Raw genomic sequence first — 19,450 nt, forward strand, 5'->3', positions numbered from 1 at the left:
TTCGTCAATGGCGGTTGCTTGGCTCTGAGAACAGCCACTCCAACACCATGCTAGGAGGGTGAGGTTTATAAGGCTGGAGGTGCTAAGACAGAAACCTGGCTTGCCACTGCTGTAGAAATCCCAGGACGGCGACCGTGATTCAGGGAGAGTACCGGATGCTTGATCTTCAGAGACCGGAGGGACAACTGTGGACGATTCCTAGTGATTTCCAGGTTACCACCATAGGCTGCTGCTGGGGCTGGGGGCTGGGGAGCAGGGGTGGGGAGCTATTCTGCTGATTTCCCCGCCAGCTCTTGTCACTTGGGTCCTCACTGGCCATGATGTCTACTACAGACGGCTAAGGTACACGAATGACTTCTCTATCCAAGTGAGCTCGCCCAGCAGGGAAGAGCTGCTGGTGCATGGCCTAAATTGAGTGTCTATACCAGAAGAGACCGGGAAGCCTAGATTCGGGCTTGGCTCTCTCCGCTCTGCCTCTTCCTGTTTGCTTCTGGCCTTGGCCTCTGCTTTCGGGTGGCAGAGTCCTTGCCCAGCCTCCCTGGCACTTCCAGTCCATCCCCATTTGGGCTGTCGCTAAGGTCTGTTCTGTTCAGTTGCACAGGCTGGGGCTGAGACTTAAGTCTCTCTCCAGGGAATCATGACCCACAGACATTTTTGTCCCCAGCTCTGCTGTTGTGGATGCTAGCCAGCAGGCTCACCCTCTCTGAAGGCAGGACTGAACACCCACAGAAAGCCCGTCATGATGCTGGCTGACCAGGAGCCTTAGAGAGCGTAGTGGGACGCTAGGGTGACAGGCCTTGTGCAGTTTCTTTCCAACACTCTTGAAGAATCTGCCCGTGGAGACAGTCAAGAGGAGGAAATATGGCAATAAAGGGATATGTTATAAGAAAGACACTGGATCTTTTATTTTTTTTTCCTTTCATTTTTCTTTTTTCTTTAAAAAACAAAACCGAACAAACAAAAATCCCAAGGCAAAACCCTTTTAGGTGTAGTTACAAATATTTTAGGGGTCGGGGAGGGGACCCTATTATAGAAGAGAAAAGCACCCTAGGACGTCTTTCCCATCTTCTCTCCACTGAGGGAGACAGCCAATATACCCAAGTGGCTGTCATGCCCTCCTGACTTGGAAAAAGGAGGAACCAAACACTTAAGAACTTTGAAAAGACTTGTGTGTGTGTGTGTGTGTGTGTGTAAGAGAGAGAGAAAGACAGAGAAAGACAGAGAAAGAGAGAGTAAAAGCCAATGCTATAAATCTAAACAAGGTCTATTTTTATGTTTGTTTTTTTAAAAAAAGTTCTAAAACAACAGGAAGAAAACATATGGAAAAAAACCCTTGGTGGAGACCTGGTTAATTTCGGAAGAGGCCTTTTATAAAGAGAATATAAAATGCGCTGGGCCCCTTCCCCAGGCAGTCAGGCCCTGTTCTGCTGCCTCTGCTCCCCTCTCAGCCTCCCTTTGCTCCCCTGCCACGTCACCCGTCCTCAATCCTTTTAAAAAATAAAACCCCCGCTCTGGAGACGTGACCCTGACTCTTCCCACCGGAGAGCTACTTGGTGTCCAGTTTGGCCATCTCCTGTACGTAGATGCCGATGCTCTCGCTGTCAAACAGCAGAAAGTACACATTCTTCAGCGAGGACGCGCTCGAGTCGTCGAAGTGGGCTGAGATGGCCTTGAGGGTCACCTGGGCGGCCGTCTGTTTGGGAAAGCAGTTTCTATGACCAAACGAAAGAAGAGGCCATGTCATTTTGGTTCCTGTACCCACTGCTGTAATTCTTTCTTAGCTTGGGGAGAGGGACGTTGGTTTCTTTTTGTTCTTGTTTTGACAGGGTCTCACTAGGTAGCCCTGGCTAGCCTGGAACTCACTGTGCAGACCAGGCTGCCCATGAACTCTAAGATCTGCCTGCTTCTGCCTTCCAGAGTACACGGATTAAAAGGATGTACCACCACACCCTGCTAACAGTTTCTTCTCATTCTGGCCCTGGACCCTTGTTTGTATGGTGTGGAACTCACCAAGCACAGGGCCAGTTCACAAGTCACTGGCATGAGTCCAGGGGAAGACATGGGTTGGTGGAGATGTCCCTGCTACATACTAACCATATACGAAAGAATGCTACATACTTTCAGTCAAGGTCACAGAGCTGGTACATAAAGGATGTCCCAAATTTGAATCTGTGTCAGCCGGCTCAAGGATAAACTCTATTGATTTTACATTTATAAGACCATGTCTTCAAAAAGCAAACTTTTTTTTCTCTCCTTCAAACCAGATTATCCGACAAGGGCCTTTCATAATTGCTGGGGCTCAGTTGGTCAATGTCTGTGCCTAACATGCTGGGTTAGGTCCCCCAGTACCACATAAAGCAGGCAGGTGTCTGAAACAAACATGGGGCATGATGCGGGAATGGCTTGGTGGGGAAAAGGCTTGCCACACAAGCAGTGACCTGAGTTTCTCAGAGCAAATACAATGAGGCTGGGCATGGTGATAGTGTCTGTAACCCCAAAGACAGGTAGATCCCTGAGGCTGGCTGGCCAGTCAGCCTAACCTGATTGGTTAACTCAAAACCAATGAGAGAGTATTGGGAAAAAAAAAAAAGGTGGTAAGCCCACCAAGGCAGCACATAGCTTTACTGTGAGAGGCAGGCAGCTCTCTGTGAGTTCAAGACTAGCCTGATCTACACAGTGAGTTCCAGGGCAGTCAAGGTTACATAATGAGACTCCCCCCGCCCCCTTTTTTCTTTTTGGTTTTGGTTTTTCAAGGCAGGGTTTCTCTGCATGATCCTGGCTGTCCTGGAACTTACTCTGTAGACTAGGCTGACTTCAAACTCAGAGATCTGCCTGCCTCTGCTGGAATTAAAGGCATGGGCCACTGACCTCCAGGCCAGACCCTATCTCAAACAAAAAAGCAAAAAAAAAAAAAAAAAAAAAAATCCCCAAACCAAAACAACAGCAACAAAAACTCAAGGTGGTGGGGTGTGGCAATACACTCAGCATTCAGGAGACAGGTAGGCAGATCTCTCTGAGTTTAAGACTAGCCTAATTTACATTGTGAGTTCCAGGCTAGCCAAGAGACATAGTTAAGGCCCTTTCTCAAAACAAAAACAAGATGGGTATCTTAGTCATCCGAGAGGAGAAACCTCAATTGATGAATTTCCCAGATCAGATTGGGCTGTGGCTGTGTCTGGGAGGGATTGTCTTGATTGATGATTGATATGGAAGGGCCCAGCCCAAGATCCTTTGGCAGATGATCTTGGGTTGTATGAAAAGAGCTATCTAAGTAGAAGCCAGGGAGTGAGCCAGCATGCAGCATTTGCCCAAGGTTTCTTTATCAAACTCTTGCCTTTAGTTCCTGCCTTGATGTGACCCGGAAGTGTAATGCAAATAAACGCTTTGTTCTCCTAAGTTACTTCAGGACAGAATGTGTTATCACAGCAACAAGAATGTTAGTCACCTGAGGGATGACACTGGTCTCCACACACACATACACATATGACACACATGTGTACCCACACACACACACAGAACTAAAATGCTACCTGCCTTCACCCATGGTGTTTTTCTTTCTGTTCTGGGCATTGATATCAACAAGGCAGGAGAGCTGGCCCCAGGCTATGGAGACTTGCCACCCCAGGCCAGGGGCTTGTCTCTGTTTGAAAGATAGGAAATTGGGCTTCTTTCTCTGTTGTCTACCAACTTGCTAGCTGTGCGGACAGGCCCTGGCTGTGTCTTCTAGAATGGGCTGATGGAATGTGGCAACCTTAGCAGTCCAACAGAAAGGCTGGGGACGTCAACTAAGAAACTGTGTCCTACCTGCCACTGGGGAAAGGCGGGAAGGCAACGGACTTGAGCTTCTTGTCCTCGGCGGCGGACAGGCAGTTTTTGATGGTCTCTTCCAGCTGCTCTTCACATTTGTCGGAGCCCCACTGGGGGATGTGACAATGGATGACAAATTTGGCTGCGAGTCCACTGGATTGGCTGACGGCAGCTGGGACACAGGAAAGGGAAACACAGGAGGTTATTTCCCGAGTCCCACCTTAAAGCTGGGTGACGATCCTGGGCCTCACAGGTAATCCTGTGAGATCCTGGAGGACGGAGGAAGTGAAAGTGCAGGTGGCTGGACCCCTCCCTGCCACCGTGAGGAGTGTGTGGCAGGATGTGAGCTCTGGTCAGAAACCCTAGTCTGGGTGTTGATGAGACAAGTTTATCACAGCTGGTGACCTGTCCCCAGGTCCCTGGTCAGGAACCACCTCAGTGGATCCTAGCAACAGGAACATATCAGAATCACATCTGGGGTTGTGGGAGGTCAAGTAACGGCCATTCCCAAATGTCCGAATCCCTGGGTTCTTAACTGCCCCCTGACATGGCCAAGGGTACTTTGTGACTGCAGTTAAGGATACTGGAGATGGACTGCCAAGGTTGCCATACTGGTTAGTTTTGTTGACTTACCATGACACCAGGATTAAAGGTGTATGTTGCAGTGCCTAGCCTTTTTTTTTTAAGTTTTTCAAGACAGGGTTTCTCTGTGTAGACCAGGCTGTCCTGGAACTCAGTCTGTAGACCAGGCTGTCCTACAACTCAGAGATTCGCCTGCCTCTGCCACCCAAGTGCCGGGATTAAAAGTGTGCACCACCACCACCTGATAAGGTTTAATTAAAAAAAGGTTTTATAGGGATGGGTATTTGCCTGCATGCATGTCTGTGTATTGTATGTATACAGTGCCCAAGAAGACCAGAAAAGGGCAAATCCCTGGCACTGGAGTTAAATATGGCTGTGAGCCAGCATGTGGGTGCTGGAAACTAAACCCAGGTCTTCTGGAAGAGAAGCCAGTGCATTTAACTGCTGAGCCATCTCTCTAGCTCCTTCCTTCCTTCCCTCCCTCCCACCCCCCCTCCCTTCCTCCCTCTGTCCCTCCCGCCCTTAGGGTTTCTATTGCTATGAAGAGGTACACGCCATGACCACAGCAACTCTTATAAAGAAAACATTTAATTAGCTGGCTTATAGTTTCAGAGATTCAGTCCATTATTATCATGGTGGGACATGGCAGCATGCAGGTAGAAATGGAGCCGAGAGTGGAGACGGAGCTACATCTTGCTCTAGCAGGGAACAGGAAGTGGTCTGAGACACTGAGTGTGGATTGAGCGTATATGATATCTCAAAGCCCACCTCCACAGTGACACACTTCCTTCAGCAAGGTCATACCTTCTCTAACAAAGTCACATTATCCTAATAGCTACTCCCCATGATTTTGTGTGTGGGGGGGGTGTTGTAAACTGTCACATCCCTTCCCTCTCTCTTTTAAAAGAATTTTTATTCCCCTAAACATGGCCCCTGCTACTGATAGGCCTGGTGAGAACCTTGGCTACTGAGGAGTTTGAGGAAAGTCCTTGTGGCCATCAATCACCAGAAGTGACTTTTCTGTCCCCATGCTTGGTTGTGTCCTTCACTCCCAGTTCCTTTGCCCATCTTTTCTGAGCCACGCATCTGGGCAGCCTGGTAAGAGATGCACTGTAAGAGCCTGGGCCCCGCGCTTGGCTATAAATCTCTTCTTCCAGGGCCACACTGACATCTACAGCACAGTGCATGTGGCAGAGGCTCAGCATGGCTTGGAGAACATGCATGGGGCACATGGGCTCCCAGCAGGGTCTGGCAGGGGCAGCTGTGTAAAGGCCTGGACTGTAATTGGTCCTTTTACCAATTCTAAGAGGTAAACATTTTCTACTCGTTTTAGTTTCTTTGAAAAGGTTCACACACAAACCATCTGTAATGAGATCTGGTGCCCTCTTCTGGCCTGCAAGGATACATGCGGACAGAATATTGTATAGATAATAAATAAATACATCTTTAAAAAAAGTAAAAAGATGTGTGATCATTAAGAGAGAGAGAGAAAGAGAGAGAGAGAGAGAGAGAGAGAGAGAGAGAGAGAGAGAGAGAGAGCGCACACGCAAAGGAGAGAGAGAGAGAGAGAGAGAGAGAGAGAGAGAGAGAGAGAGAGAGAGAGAGAGAGCGCACACGCAAAGGCATACATCTCATGACTGCTGTCAGCCTGCAGGAGACCTAAGCTCTTCTAGAAATGAAATGCAGGCTCTTTGTCTGCTGAGGTCAGGTACCAGGAGCCTCTCTGTGTGAAGATTTAGGCCATGCTGGGCTGCCAGTCTTCAGAAGCATTGGCTTGCCGCATTCCCTCCCCCATCTTATCTGTGGTGGTTTGAATGAGAATGCCCCCATAGGAGCATGCATTTGAATGCCTGGCCTCCAGCTAGTGGAACTTTTTGGCAAGGATTAGGAGGTGTGGCCTTGTTGGGTGAGGTGTGCCACTGGGGGCAGGCTCTGAAATTTCAATTCCGTGCCATTCCCAGTTAGCTTGCTCTTGCTCATGCCTGTAGATCAAGGTGTAAACTCTCAGTTCCTGCTCCAGCAGCATGCATGGCGGCTGGCAGGCACGTTCCCTGTCATGATGGTCATAGACTCATGCTCCCAAACTGTAGCCCACCCCAATAAACTCCTTCTTCTCAAAGTTGCCTTGGTTGTGCTATTTTCTCACCGAAATGGAAAAGTATCCAAGATACCATCCAACTAATGCCAAGGTCGAGAACAGAGCTTGCTGCCCTTCTGTGAGGCAAGGTCAGCTGCTACCCACCTTATTTTGAAATTTTGATTTTTCTCTTTTTGGGGGGATTGTGTGTATGTGTGTGTGTGTGTGTATGTCCACATTCGTGCACGCACACACACACTAATGCATGCAGGTTACAGTATACTTACATTAGAGGGTAACCCCTGGGAGTCAGTTCTTCCACTCAGAGGCTCCCAGGGGCTGAGCTCAGGTTTTTAAGGCCATGGTGAGACCCTTCACTGGCTGAGCTATCTCATCAGCTCAAACTCCCATTTCCTTACAGATGGCCCATCTACCTCTCCTCTCTGGCAGCTTTAACAATTCCTCTTGATCAAAAGGCAACAGGAAGTGTACTGAGATACTGGGTATGGCTTGAGCATATATGAGACCTCAAAGCCCACCTCCACATGACACACTTCCTCCAAAAAGGCCACACCCACTTCAACAAAGCCACGCCTCCTAATAGTGCCACTCCCTTTGGGGGCCATTTTCAAACTACTACATTGTATGTGTGTGTAGAGGTTAGAGGGAAGTCTTGGTGTCATCCTCAGGGTCACTGTCTACCTCCTTTGAGATGGACTCTCACTGGCCTAGACCTCACCAAATAGCTAGACTGACTGAACAGTGAGCCTCAGGGAACCTCTAAGCCCATGACTACGAATGTGCCTGGCTTTTTAACGTGGGTTTTAGGGATGACATTTCCTGTTGTATGCAGTGACCATGAATGGGTGTGGGGAGGCTGGAGACTCTAAGGAAGGGGTTGAGTCAGGCTGAGACGTAGCCAGTCTAACACTTACCTTCAGCCACTTCCAAAGGGCCTTGGGATTTGCGAAGCTCCTTTACTGTTTCCAAGAACTCTTTACCCCCAGCCTTTTCCAAGGCTTTACCTACAAAGAACAAAGGGAGCTGTGGTGAACAACTTTTCAACAGAGTCATATTGCTGGGCATGTTAGTATGTCAGGAAAGTCTTAACAACCAGAGGTGCCATGTCCCATTTGTTACCCTGGTTTGCCAGTGGTCACTGGAGGCACGACAATCCTTGTTAAAGGACACACACACTTAGTCTCTTTTTTTCTTGTGTTGCCCAGCATGGAATCTAAGACACTTCTCCCACCCCCAACAAGCTGAGCAAATAATCTGCCACTGAACCACGTCCCAGCAAGGCAGAACACCCCAATCCGGAAAATCCCAAATCCAAACCTTTCACATGCCAACCCAACATGGCTTGTGCTAGATTCACAGAATAAACAGGCCATGGTGGCTCACATCTGTGTAAGAATTACACCAATTCCCAACCACTGCCGAGTGTGTAAAGTTGAAGGGGCATCATGAGAGCTGAGTCCTCATGAAAGGAGATCTAAGGAAACACTGGTCCAGTTGTCTTTTAGTGCTGGGCACTGAACCCAGCAAACACTCTGCGATAGAGTCATGCCCCTATACGGCAATTCTCAATCTTCCTAACGTTGCGACCCTTTAATATGGTTCTTCGTATTGTGGTGACTCCCAACCATAACATTATTTTCATGGCTATTTCAGAACTGACATTTTGCTGCTGTTATTCATCATAATGTAAGTATCTGTATTTTCCGATGGTCTCAGGCAACCCCTGTGAAAGAGTCATTCTACCCCCAAAAGGGTCTCTACCCACAGGTTGAGAACTGCCCAAGACCCTATTTCTTGAGCCTGAATGTCCTGAAGTCTCCAGATCTACCTTTGATTTAAACAGATAAACAGGCAGAAACGTGTTTAGTGATACAGCAGACAACAGAATCCAGACTAGGAGAAAACTGGTCTTGCTTCTTAGCAAATAAACTGCAAAAAGGTATGGGGGTGGGAGAGACCATGGGTTGAGAGACTTGCTCTCCCCTTTCATTTAGTGTGTGTGTGCATGGGTGCACGTGTGTGTATAGGTCAAAGGACAGCTTGGGTGAGTTACTGCTCTTCTACCATGTGGCTTCCAGGATCCACTCGGGTTATTAGGCTCGGTAGTGAATATCTTTACATTTTAATTTTTGTGCTGCAGATTGATTCTAGGGTTTCATGCAAATTAAGCACAGGTTCTACCACCAAAATACACTTGAATCCTCTAGCACAAGATTAAAAAGAAAAATAAACAAATCAGGGCCTGGGCTGGACAGGATGACTGGCTTACATGCTGGTGGTACAGGATGGGCATGTGACGGCATGTCTCCTAGTGATGCAGCAACAATAAAGATCTGTCTGTTAGGGAGTGGGCGTGAGCCGGTCTTTTATCCAGCCCTGTGCCATCTGGTCTTCAGACTGTATCCTCAATACGGATGAGGAAACTGAGATTCAGGGAGGTTAGGAAACACACCCGAAGTCACACAGCTAGGAAGCGATCTCTAAGTGCTTGGAGAGAGACCAGGGTGACTCAGAGGTTGCTCTCTCGCCTGTCTGCCTGTCTCTCAGCCCATCTCCTCCTCTGACGGCCATGAGGTCAGCCATAGGGGCCACCAGTGGGGTCCAAACTTGACTTTTTGCTTCCGCAACAGTGCACTTCACCCCACCTACTTCAAAACAGAGAAGCATCTCTTTTGATGTTTTGGACATAAAGATGCAGAATTATGAGGATGTCTGAAACAGGAACTTGCTTTGTTTGCATGGAAGGACATCAAGCTAATCAGAACTGAAGATTGGGCCACTAGGGGAAACCCTTCCACGGGGGTTGGGGGGTTTGGGGGGGTAGGGGCCTTCCCAAAATCAGAGCCGGAGATTTGGCCACTAGGGGGAGCTCTTCCACACTGGGGAGAGCCTTCTTAAGGGGGAAGACAACGTGAGGGTCTGTGGCATGCACACAGGGGAAGAAACAAGACTGTTTTGTAGTACTGTTATCGCCCAGTGCCATCCCACCGACTTTCCAGCATAGCAAGTGGCCTCTGGTGCCAGAGACATAGTGAGCCACCACCTAGGGTTGAGCTGCTAGCAATGGCTTTGCAGGGCCAGCCCTGGATCCCAGGGTCGAGGCCTTTTTTCCACCCCATTTAGCCTTTCAATGGAGGGTTTAAAACAGTTTTGTAATTGAAAATGGGCAACGTGGCAACAAATGGACCGGAGAGTGGCCACGATGTGTGCTGTTGTTTCTCATGCTTTTGACAGTTTGTCAGCTCCCCTTCTCAGCCCCTTTACCCCACTGCTTACAACTTCCTCCTCAGCTCATGGGGTTGGCACAATAATGCAGCCTTATAATTGCTTAGTCGTCCCCCCCCCCTTCGAGACAGGTTTTCTCTGTACCTTTGGAACCTGTCCTGGAACTCACTTTGTAAACCAGGCTGGCCTTGGATTCACAGAGATCTACCTGCCTCTGCTTTGCTTAGTCCTTTCTACATGCCCTTTATCTTTTTTAGGGGGAGATCATAACCCTCTGTCTGCTGAGGACAGAAATTACAGCGGTGTACCCGCTAGTTCCCATGTCTCTGTCTCTTTCCTTTTCACCAATAGCATTCTCGACATGTGAACCTAAAACGCATGTCAAGTTCAATCCAAAGCTTGTGCAACGACGTTTTGAGCAGCGCTCAGGATGGCCCTGCTTAAAAATGACCCAGGTGCTGTCATCAGTGCAGAATGGAACCCACACTGTGGCATACTCATGCAGTGAAATACCACACAGCCAAGACAATAAACAAACACACTCAGTAGCTTGGGTGGATCTTGCAGACGCTAAGTTGCGCTAAGGGAGCCAGGCACGAAGAGCATGTAGGGCCATTTAAATAAAACCCAAACCAAACCAAGCACTTCTGCGCTGTTAGAAGACCGCTCTTCTCTAGAGGAAATCAGGATCAGAGGTGGGGCCGGAAGGGTCCACTCACCAATGTGCTGGCTGTATAGGGGTCTTCACCCATGCTTTGAGACAAGGTCTCACATAGCTTAGGCTAGCCTCAAACTCCCTATGGGGTCAAGGACAATCTTGAATTTCTGCTGCATCTGCCTCCGCCTTCTAAATGCCACTACTACACGTGTGATACAGAATACCCGGTTCATGGTGTGCTAAGGGTTGAGCCCAGAACTCTGTGCACGCTAGGCAAGGACTTGAACCTGCTGAGCTCGGTCACTTAGAGAAAATGTCGTCAAGTTGTACACAAACGGTCCACCTCCATATAGCACCCTAAGAAAAACTTGACAAAATTTGTGTAGATTCCAAGCAAAGCCTGCTCCTTTCCCACCGGTGAGACCATTTTATCCCACAGAGAGACAGACATTTCCACATGAGATCTCAGGCAGAGAACAACAGAGTCCATGAGAACTGGACAGTGGGCTACACCATGACCCCTCTCCAAACCCCGGACCTTACCTATCTCTTCCTTGAGGTCGATTTCGGCTGTGGTTGGGTGGACGATACCCTCCACCCTCATAGAGCCAATATGGCTGATGTCACTTTGGGTCAGGGATAGCTACAATAGGAAGAGAAGACAGAGATAAACTCCCACTGAAAGTCATTTTAATTTAACTGTCACTATTATTTTCCTCAACTATTCAGGCTGAGGGTCAGCACAGGGGCTCAGATTCCTAGGTACTTGTTTGTTTTAGAGACAGGGCCTTAGGTAGCTTAGGCTGGTCTTGAGTTCAAGTCGATGCTTGCCCCCACCTCCTAATGCTGGGATTGAAGGCCTGACCTGCCATGCCAGGCTTCTGGGCATTTGTTTTTGGGCAGAGTCCTTTGAGCTCGGGAGCTCTTGAGACTAGCAGAGTGCAAACAGCCAGCCTCCACGGTCAGGAACAAAAATGGGCTCTTCCTTCCTCTCTCCTTCCCTCATCACATTTGTGTCTTTCGTTCCTAACCCTGTGGCCTTGGTCTCCATGGACACATCTTCTCAGAGGCTGTGTATGGGAAGCAGCCCGAGGCCCACTTTCTTCTCACCTCTGAGATAGTACAGAACATTTGGGGAGGTCATGCAGGATGGGGCGAGTAGACTCTGGGTTCCCACCCTGCCCTCATCTGTGATAATGCCTCCTCCCCAGTCCTTTTGTGCTATGGATGCACTCAAGGCCTTGTGTATGCCAGGTGAGTGCTCTATCCCAAGCTACATCCTCAGCCCGAGTACCACATCCTTGGGGTTGTCTTGTGTGGTTTTGGTAAAACAGGAGGAAGAGCGTTTCTCACTGTTTTCCCCGCATGAGTGGGAACTTTCTGATTCTCTAAATACAGTGGGGGAAAGTTCAGGGCCCTGGAGGGGACATACATCCCACCTCCTTGCATCTCAGTTTTCTTTGCATCAGAAACAAATAAGGAACCTGCTACGTCTCTGCTCCCCAGAGACCTTGTGAACCCCGACTGTCTGGATGGAGATACACTTGTTCGGCTGGCTGAGAACAGGCAGCAACCAGAGAGTTGACTCACTGGCTACTTCCCTGTGTGTCTTGTTCCAGCCCCGGCTGACTCGGGAGATAAACTGTCTGCTCAGTGAATTTGTCGCACATAGAGATGAATTATTTTCATGTCTGGCAGGATGCTGAGATGTTGCTGGAATCCATCCTGTTAGGTTTTTATTTTATTTTATTTTTTTCTGCAGCTCAGGAAGGCAGGCAGACTGAATTATTGACAAATAACTCATTCCTAGCACCCAACATAGTCAAGAAACATATATTGCTATTCTCTCCCTCTGTCAAATGACATTTAATCATGGAACCTGGGCCTCTTCGATCCTGGCTGGGAGTTAGCAATGGATTTTTCCTCATTGGGTGCAGGCATAATTGGGGCTTGGGGATTTCCCAGAAGAACCAGGAATGCCATCCTATCGACTGGATTCTATAGGATGACTTTAGTTGACCTTGGGGTTGACCAGCACAAGTTCTCGGCACCAAAGGCCTAGTTTGCTCTAGAAAAGCCTACGTCACTTGGATTTCCCTTTAAAAATGGATAATTCAAGAGCAGAGTGGAAAGGAGGAAGAACGAAGGACGCATGACGGCCCGTGAACAGTGGGGTATACAGAAAGGCTCACTGCAGCTATTACCTTCTGCCCCAGAACGAGGCTCTTGGAAGACAGGATGGTGAAACCGTCCCCCGGCCCATCTTCTGAAGTGGAATTTGATGTTCCTTCCTTATCGCTGTCCTTTGGTTTGGACTGTGGGTAAAAACCAGAGGGAAAGATGAGAAACAGTCTGGAGAGGCCTCTTGACGACCGTAGGACAGTATTTCCGTGGCGGCCATCCACTTGGGTGTGAAGGGAAGTGGTCAGGAGGTAAGTTCTGGATGATTTGTTTTGCAATGACTGTGGGTATCATGTGTTCTCTGCTACTGAACTATACTCCTGGTCCCTCTCTGCCCCCTCCCCATCTCCCATCTCCTACCTTCCCTGTGGCACCACTGGGAGGTGATAGGGCATAGTGGAAGTAAGTCAGGTCGTCTACTGGGTACCCTGGAAACAGATGCTGGGGCCCTGGTTTCTCCTCTTACAACTTCCTGGCTCTCGTGCAATGAGCAGTTCTATTCCTCCATACACCGTTGCCAAGATGTCCTGTCTGGATCTAGGTCCAGAGTAGTGAGGCCAAGTGAATATGAGCTTGATGCCTGTGACACCACGAGTCAGAGCGAACCTTTCTTCCCCAGAAGTTGAGTAGCTCAGCTATTTTGTCATAGCAATAACAACTGACTGATGCAGGCAGGAAGAGGGATCCGAGGAACTGGGCGGTGGTGGTGCACACCTTTAATCCCACGGGACTCTGCATGTCTATGAGGGATATTTTAATTGTCATTAATGCTGCCCACTGTGGGCAGCACCATTCCCTAGCAGGGATCCTGGACTGCATCAAATAGATGAGTATTCATTTATGGTTTCTGTTTCCTGTCTGTGGATGTGGACTAGCGGCTTCAAATTCCTGCATAGCCCCGGCTGTCCTGGAATGCCCTCTGACCAGGCTGTCTTCGAACTCAGAGCTCCGCTTGCCTCTGCCTCTCCAGTGCTGGGATTAAAGGCGTGCGCCACCATGTCCAGCTCCAAACTCCTGCCACCTTGACTCTTCCCACCTCTTAATGGATTATATCTTGAACTATCAGCCGAAATAAACTTCTCCCTAAAGTTGCTTTGGTGGGGGTATTTTATCTCAGCAGTGGGAAAGGGAACTATGACAGACACTAATCTTGCACGAGAAGGATGGGTTCCCAGGATGTCAGCACTGCTCAAAGGCCCCACCTCCTAATCTCATCCCTTAGGGGTTAGATTTCCATGGAGAAGCAGCGCACCTACGGCAGCTGTAATACCTAGCAGCTGAATTACTCCGTGACTCACCTTCTTGGACGTCCGTGGCTTGGCGGCCTTGGATTTCTTACCCCCTTTCTTGCCCGACGCGGCCTTCCTTCCTCTTTTCTCTGGGGGTGGGGAGAGGATCGTTTCTGACTTTCCTTTGGTCCCTCGTTTTTTGGCCAGCAGTTCAGGGTGAATCCTCGGCAGGACACCCCCACTGGCGATGGTCACTCCTTTCAACAGCTGAGAGAGAGGTGCAAAGGGCTGGTCAGGTCTGTGCTGGCTAACTCAGCACTGGCCAGACAAGACTTGAGACTGGCTTCTGCTTAGCCAATAAAGCCAATTACCACGCAGCTACGGCTTTCTCGTCCTGCACGTGCAAAGCATTTCTCAGCAGGTCTCAGGTGGTCTGCGGTGTTGCACAGAAAGCAAACAAGGCAAAATGAAAGGTTCAGAGAAGCTGAAACTGGGACGATGCGCAGGGCTCTGGAATCTCAGACGGCAACTCTTGTGGAAGATTATATAGATGGGTTACATCTGTTTATGCCGGGGAATGTTTGTTTAACGATGCAAAGATGTATTGCGTTCTTTATGTTGTATTTGTTTACCTCTGAAGCTGTGTTCCTTTGCCTGTCTAAAACACCTGAGTGGTGTAATAAAGAGCTGAATGGCCAATAGCCAGGCAGCAGAAGGATAGGTAGGGCTGACAGGCACAGAGTATAAATAGAAGAAAAAGAGAGAGGATCAAGAAAAGGAGAAGGAGAGGAGGCTATCAGGGGCCAGCTACCCAGCTACACAGCAAGTCACAGAATAATCAACCCATGATCATATGTTCTGCATATTTTAAACCAGAGGGTAGTGTGAACCCACAGCTCATCTCTGAACCACTAGTCACCCATATGTGACCAGAGCACTGGCATTTTGAGTGTCTAGAAACGTCTACAGCAAACGGGCAGCTGCTACAGCACTATAGATTCAGACAACAAGGGCTTGTGGATTTTCGTGAGCATGTCTTTGTTTCTCATTTTTCTAGCGATCGATTTTTACTACATTTTTTTGGGGGGAGGGAGTGATCCATGTATGATGGATTGGCAACTCTGATATTCCTTAGTTTGAGAAGAATGAACTCAGAAAATAAATAAAAATTCTCGCCGGGCGGTGGTGGCGCAGCCTTTAATCCCAGTACTCGGGAGGCAGAGGCAGGCGGATCTCTGTGAGTTCGAGACCAGCCTGGTCTACAAGAGCTAGTTCCAGGACAGGCTCCAAAACCACAGAGAAACCCTGTCTCGAAAAACAAAAAAACAAACAAAAAAAAATTCTCGTGCTATTTACCCACCTGCTTGTCTGCTGTTGGGGAGGAAGGCATTCACTTGACTGTGAAGGCAATCAGTTCTAATACATAAATAAGGAGTCTCCTGCTCAGATCCCAATGAAAATCCACAAGGTTGGAGTCAAGAAATGGCCAGGTATAGTATGTGTATGCAACGACTTGTATTTAATGATGAGACAAGGTCTTGAAAGCATGACAGAGTCTGTTCGAGAGTGGATTTCATCTTGACTATGAATGCACAACCATCTGGTGTGTGTGTGTGTGTGCACGCACGAGTGCACAGGTAGGGCTAGGAACTATCACAGGAATGATTGAAGGCTGACTGGGTTCACCCAGGAACGTACCTGGCAACTCACGCCCCACCCAGCTGAGCCGAGGGTGCAGCCCTACCTGGTTGAGCTCCTCATCGTTGGCGACGGCCAGCAGGATGTGTCTGGGGGCTATCCGGGCCTTCTTGTTGTCCCTCGCTGCATTACCAGCCAACTCTAGGATTTCCGCTGAAATTACAAGGGAAACTTTAAAAAAATTTAAATTTTTATTTTCGAGAGGGTTTCTCTGTGTAGCCTTGGCCGTTCTAGAACTAGCTCTTGTAGACCATGCTGGCCTCGAACTCACAGAGATCTGCCTGGCTCTGCCTCCTGGGTGCTGGGATTAAAGGTGTGTATCATCATGCCTGACTTTCCGTCTCATTTTGCAACTTTTCTTTCTTCATCACCTTTATCATTATAGTATCACTGTTACTGTAACGATTTGTCTTATTTTTAATTAGAGTTTTATTAGACTTTCTCTTCAGTTGTGGAGAGATTATTCATTTGCTTTAAAAAGTGTTTCTGCGGGGCTGGCAAGATGGCTCAGAAGTTAAGAGCCCTGGCTGCTTTTCCAGAGGACCTGCGCTCAGTTCCTAGAATCCCTGTCAGGTAGGGTGGATCATAATCTCCTATAACTCCAGGATCTAGCACCCTCTTTTGGCCTCCCTGTGGGATACACTCATATATGCGATATAGTCACAGATGCATACATGAATAAAAACAGAAAACCCAATCTTTTTTTTTTTTTAAAAGAATGAATAAGTTTTGTGTGCCTGTTTACAAATCCCAGCCCTTGGGTGACTATGCAGAAGGAGCCCAAATTCCAGGCCAGCCTGGGTTACACAGTGAGACTCAAACAAACAAACAGAGAAAATAAAAAATGAAAGAGTGAATTGTAATGAGAAAGTTATTTACTAGAAATCTGGGGCCAGTGGGCCAACACATCTCACTGATAAGGGAAGGGCGCACACATTTGCACAAACGTTCTGTGTGGAGTTGTGCAGACGGGCCTCTGTGGTTTGAAGGGTTCTGCTAGTATAATGGCATAAATACTCAGGCCTGCAATGAATGTGCCTTCACAATCAACCTAATGTCAAACAGAGTAGCCCACAAAGTTGCCAGCATCCAAAACAATCGATGGCAACAGTGGAAACTTGGCGCAAGAACGCTGTATCTACCAGGCAGAGGTGATTAACAAAACCATTAGAATAAAGCAAATGCCAGAGTTAAATATTTATATGGCATTTCCAGAATGGGAAGCACTAACGAGCTGCACATTCTTCTCATGCCTTTCCCAGAATACTCAGCAATGGCTAGCAAGTTTACTCACAGTTCACTGACACAGTGACAGTAGTGTGTGTGTGTGCGCACACGCGTGCGTGCGCACGCATGCGCGAGTGTGGAGGCCAAAGGCTGACATCAGGGTCATCCTCTATTTTTTTTACACCATACGCTTTGAGAGTCTCTCACTAAAATGAGAGCTTTCTCTTTTGGCTAGACTGACTGGCTAGTGAGCCTTGGGGTTCTCCCTGCCTTTCTTCCTCCCAGTGCTGGGGTGACAAGCCATGCATGGGTTTTGCACAGGTGTTGGGATACTAACTCAAGTCCTTACGCTTGCAAAGTGTGAGCCATTTATCTCTTCAGCCCCCATTATGTCATTAGCTGAATTAAAGATTGGGGCAGTGTAGTGTAAGAAGTATGAACGCACCCACTGGGCAGAGGGGAGAGATATTTTGAAATTAATGCCATATTAGATTATCTGGTATGAGGCTTCAGGTGACTCTCGGCTTTCTTTTCCCTTAAAAATTAATTGTAGATCTGGTTGGCCCGGCACTCACTATGTAGTCCAGGCTAGCCCCAAACTCATAGACCTCCATCTGCCTCTGCCTCTTGAGTGTTTTGAGTGCTGAGGTTAGAGTGGCCAAGAGGTTGCTTTTCAGCTGGGCGGATTCTCACGACACTTAACCTTGGTGTGTGGGAGGGGGCGGGCAGTGACAAATTGTGACATTGTCAGAGGGACTAATCCCACTTAGTTATCTACACGTTCATAGGTCTGACTTGTATAGATATCTTCTGTTCGTTTTTGAGACAAGGTTTCTCTGTGTAGTCCCGGCTGTCCTGGAACTGCTCTGTAGACCAAGCTGGCCTGTAACGCAAGAGATAAGACTGCTTCTGCCTCCCAGGCGCTGGGATTAAAGGAGTGCACCACCACACCCAGCTACATATATATTTCTTAAAAAGCAACCGTCCCATTGCTAAATTTTATTTAGGTTTAATACATGAGGACAACGTAAATGTCAAGCGGGATTAAGAAGTGCAGAAAGCACGTCCCCTCCCAGATGGAGCGGCACACACCTGTGACGCCAGCACTGAGGAATCTGAGGCAGGAGAATTGAATGGAATGTGAAGCCAGCTTGGTGAGTTAGTGAAGTACAGGCCAGCCTGGGCAAGAGAGACCCTGGTTCAAAACCGAAGCCTCTCTTCTTAGGGCTGGGGACATGACTCAATAGGTCCAGCACTCACTACACAAACATGGTGATCTGAGATTGTGTTCTTGTGTGTGTGTGTGTGTGTGCAGGGTCAAAGGTCAGTCTCAGATGTCATTCTTCAGGGGCTAGCTACCTCATTTTTGGGACAGGTTCTCTCACTGGGACCTGGAGCTTACTGACTGGCAAGGCTGGCTAGCCAGCAAGTCCCAAGGATACACCTGTTTGCACCTCTCCAGTGCCAGGATTTCAAGTGTGTGGCACTGTGCCAGTTTTTATATAAGTTTTGGGAACAAACTCAGGCACTCACGAATGTATGGCAAGCAGTTACCAACAGAGCCATCTCCCCAGCTTTTCTACTTTAAATATACCAAACCAACCAACCAAAAACCAACCAACCAAACAAGCAACCCTTGCCCTCCAGGATCTAACGAGCAAACTGTTGCAAAGTGAAGAGCCCCCTCTCCCTCTCTTTCCCAGAATCCTCTCTGCACTTTTCTTTGGGAGCTTAGATAGTCACCAATAGCATTTGCCACACTTTGCTTGGCAGGTATAGGAGAGCGGCTTAAATGTGGGCTCTCTGTCCTATATGGACCGACTTTCCAAAGCCCTGTCTCCTTCCCCAAAGCCTTCAGAAGTTGACCTTGGCCAAGCAGACCAGTACCATCATCACCCTCAGTATCTTTGAGCCAGGCACTGGGTGAGCCACAGCATCCAAATGTGAAGGTCCCCACCCTGAGTGTGAGGCCCCCTACAGGCTGGAATTACCTGCCAGGTACTCAATGACGGCAGCCATGTAGACAGGAGCACCGACGCTGATCCGGTACTTGAATGTCCCTTTCTTCAGGTAACGCATCAACCGACCTACTGGAAAGATGACACCGGCCCTGGCTGACCGGGACAGCTTGGACATTTTCTTCTTCCCACTCCGGCCTGACATCTTGCCTCAGTTTCCCTCTCAGCTTGCTGACACACTGGCTTCCTGGCACTTACACAATCCTAGAAAGGAAAGAAGGCAGGGATTGAGGGTGGCTGGGAACATCGGGGGCATATTAGTGGGACCTCAGGACACATTGTGACATGTCACCCTGGCTTCCAGCAGAACAGGCTGAAGGCATGAGTTGGACAGGGCCTCTGAAGGGCGTCTGCAGCCCCCACACAAGCATCCCTCCCCACAGGGCAGCCCTGAGCAGCAGAGGCCAAACGGAGCTGTCGTTAGAGGCAGAAGTCATGCTCCTTTGCCCAGTCGTGCAGGGCTGTGGGCAAGATGTCATTTCCTTGTCCCTAGAACCTGTGGAGGTTGCTCAGAATGAAAAAGGGATTTTGCAGGCACGATTAAGTTCTTCTTATTAAATACAGATGCTCAAATATTCAAGATTGGTTGTGAATTCCTCATTCTATTGCCTCCACCTCCTAAATGTGGAGATGACAGGAGGTTAGTGGGGAGGGAGAACGGGTTTAAGAAATGGGAGGGGGGATGACCGACAGTAATGGGGCAAATATGATCACGACCCATCCTATA

At 48.5% G+C, this 19,450-nt stretch overlaps 1 protein-coding gene across 2 annotated transcripts in view; it reads right to left on the minus strand.

The window, feature by feature from the left end:
- Positions 1-876: 876 nt before the first annotated feature.
- LOC130890588 (core histone macro-H2A.2) overlaps positions 877-19,450 on the minus strand; it is a 35,884-nt gene continuing 17,310 nt past the window's right edge. For both annotated transcript variants that reach the window (XM_057794669.1, XM_057794670.1), the window contains exons 2-9: positions 18,697-18,927; positions 15,525-15,631; positions 13,850-14,047; positions 12,575-12,685; positions 10,914-11,013; positions 7,402-7,491; positions 3,805-3,979; positions 877-1,712 (exon numbers count right to left, since the gene is read on the minus strand). In XM_057794669.1, coding sequence (XP_057650652.1) covers positions 1,547-1,712; positions 3,805-3,979; positions 7,402-7,491; positions 10,914-11,013; positions 12,575-12,685; positions 13,850-14,047; positions 15,525-15,631; positions 18,697-18,868 — 1,119 coding nt within the window. In that variant the 5' untranslated portion in view covers positions 18,869-18,927 and the 3' untranslated portion in view covers positions 877-1,546. The remainder of the gene's footprint in view (positions 1,713-3,804; positions 3,980-7,401; positions 7,492-10,913; positions 11,014-12,574; positions 12,686-13,849; positions 14,048-15,524; positions 15,632-18,696; positions 18,928-19,450) is intronic.

Source organism: Chionomys nivalis, chromosome 19 (assembly GCF_950005125.1).
Source record: "Chionomys nivalis chromosome 19, mChiNiv1.1, whole genome shotgun sequence".
In the NCBI taxonomy this organism is placed as follows: domain Eukaryota; kingdom Metazoa; phylum Chordata; class Mammalia; order Rodentia; family Cricetidae; genus Chionomys; species Chionomys nivalis.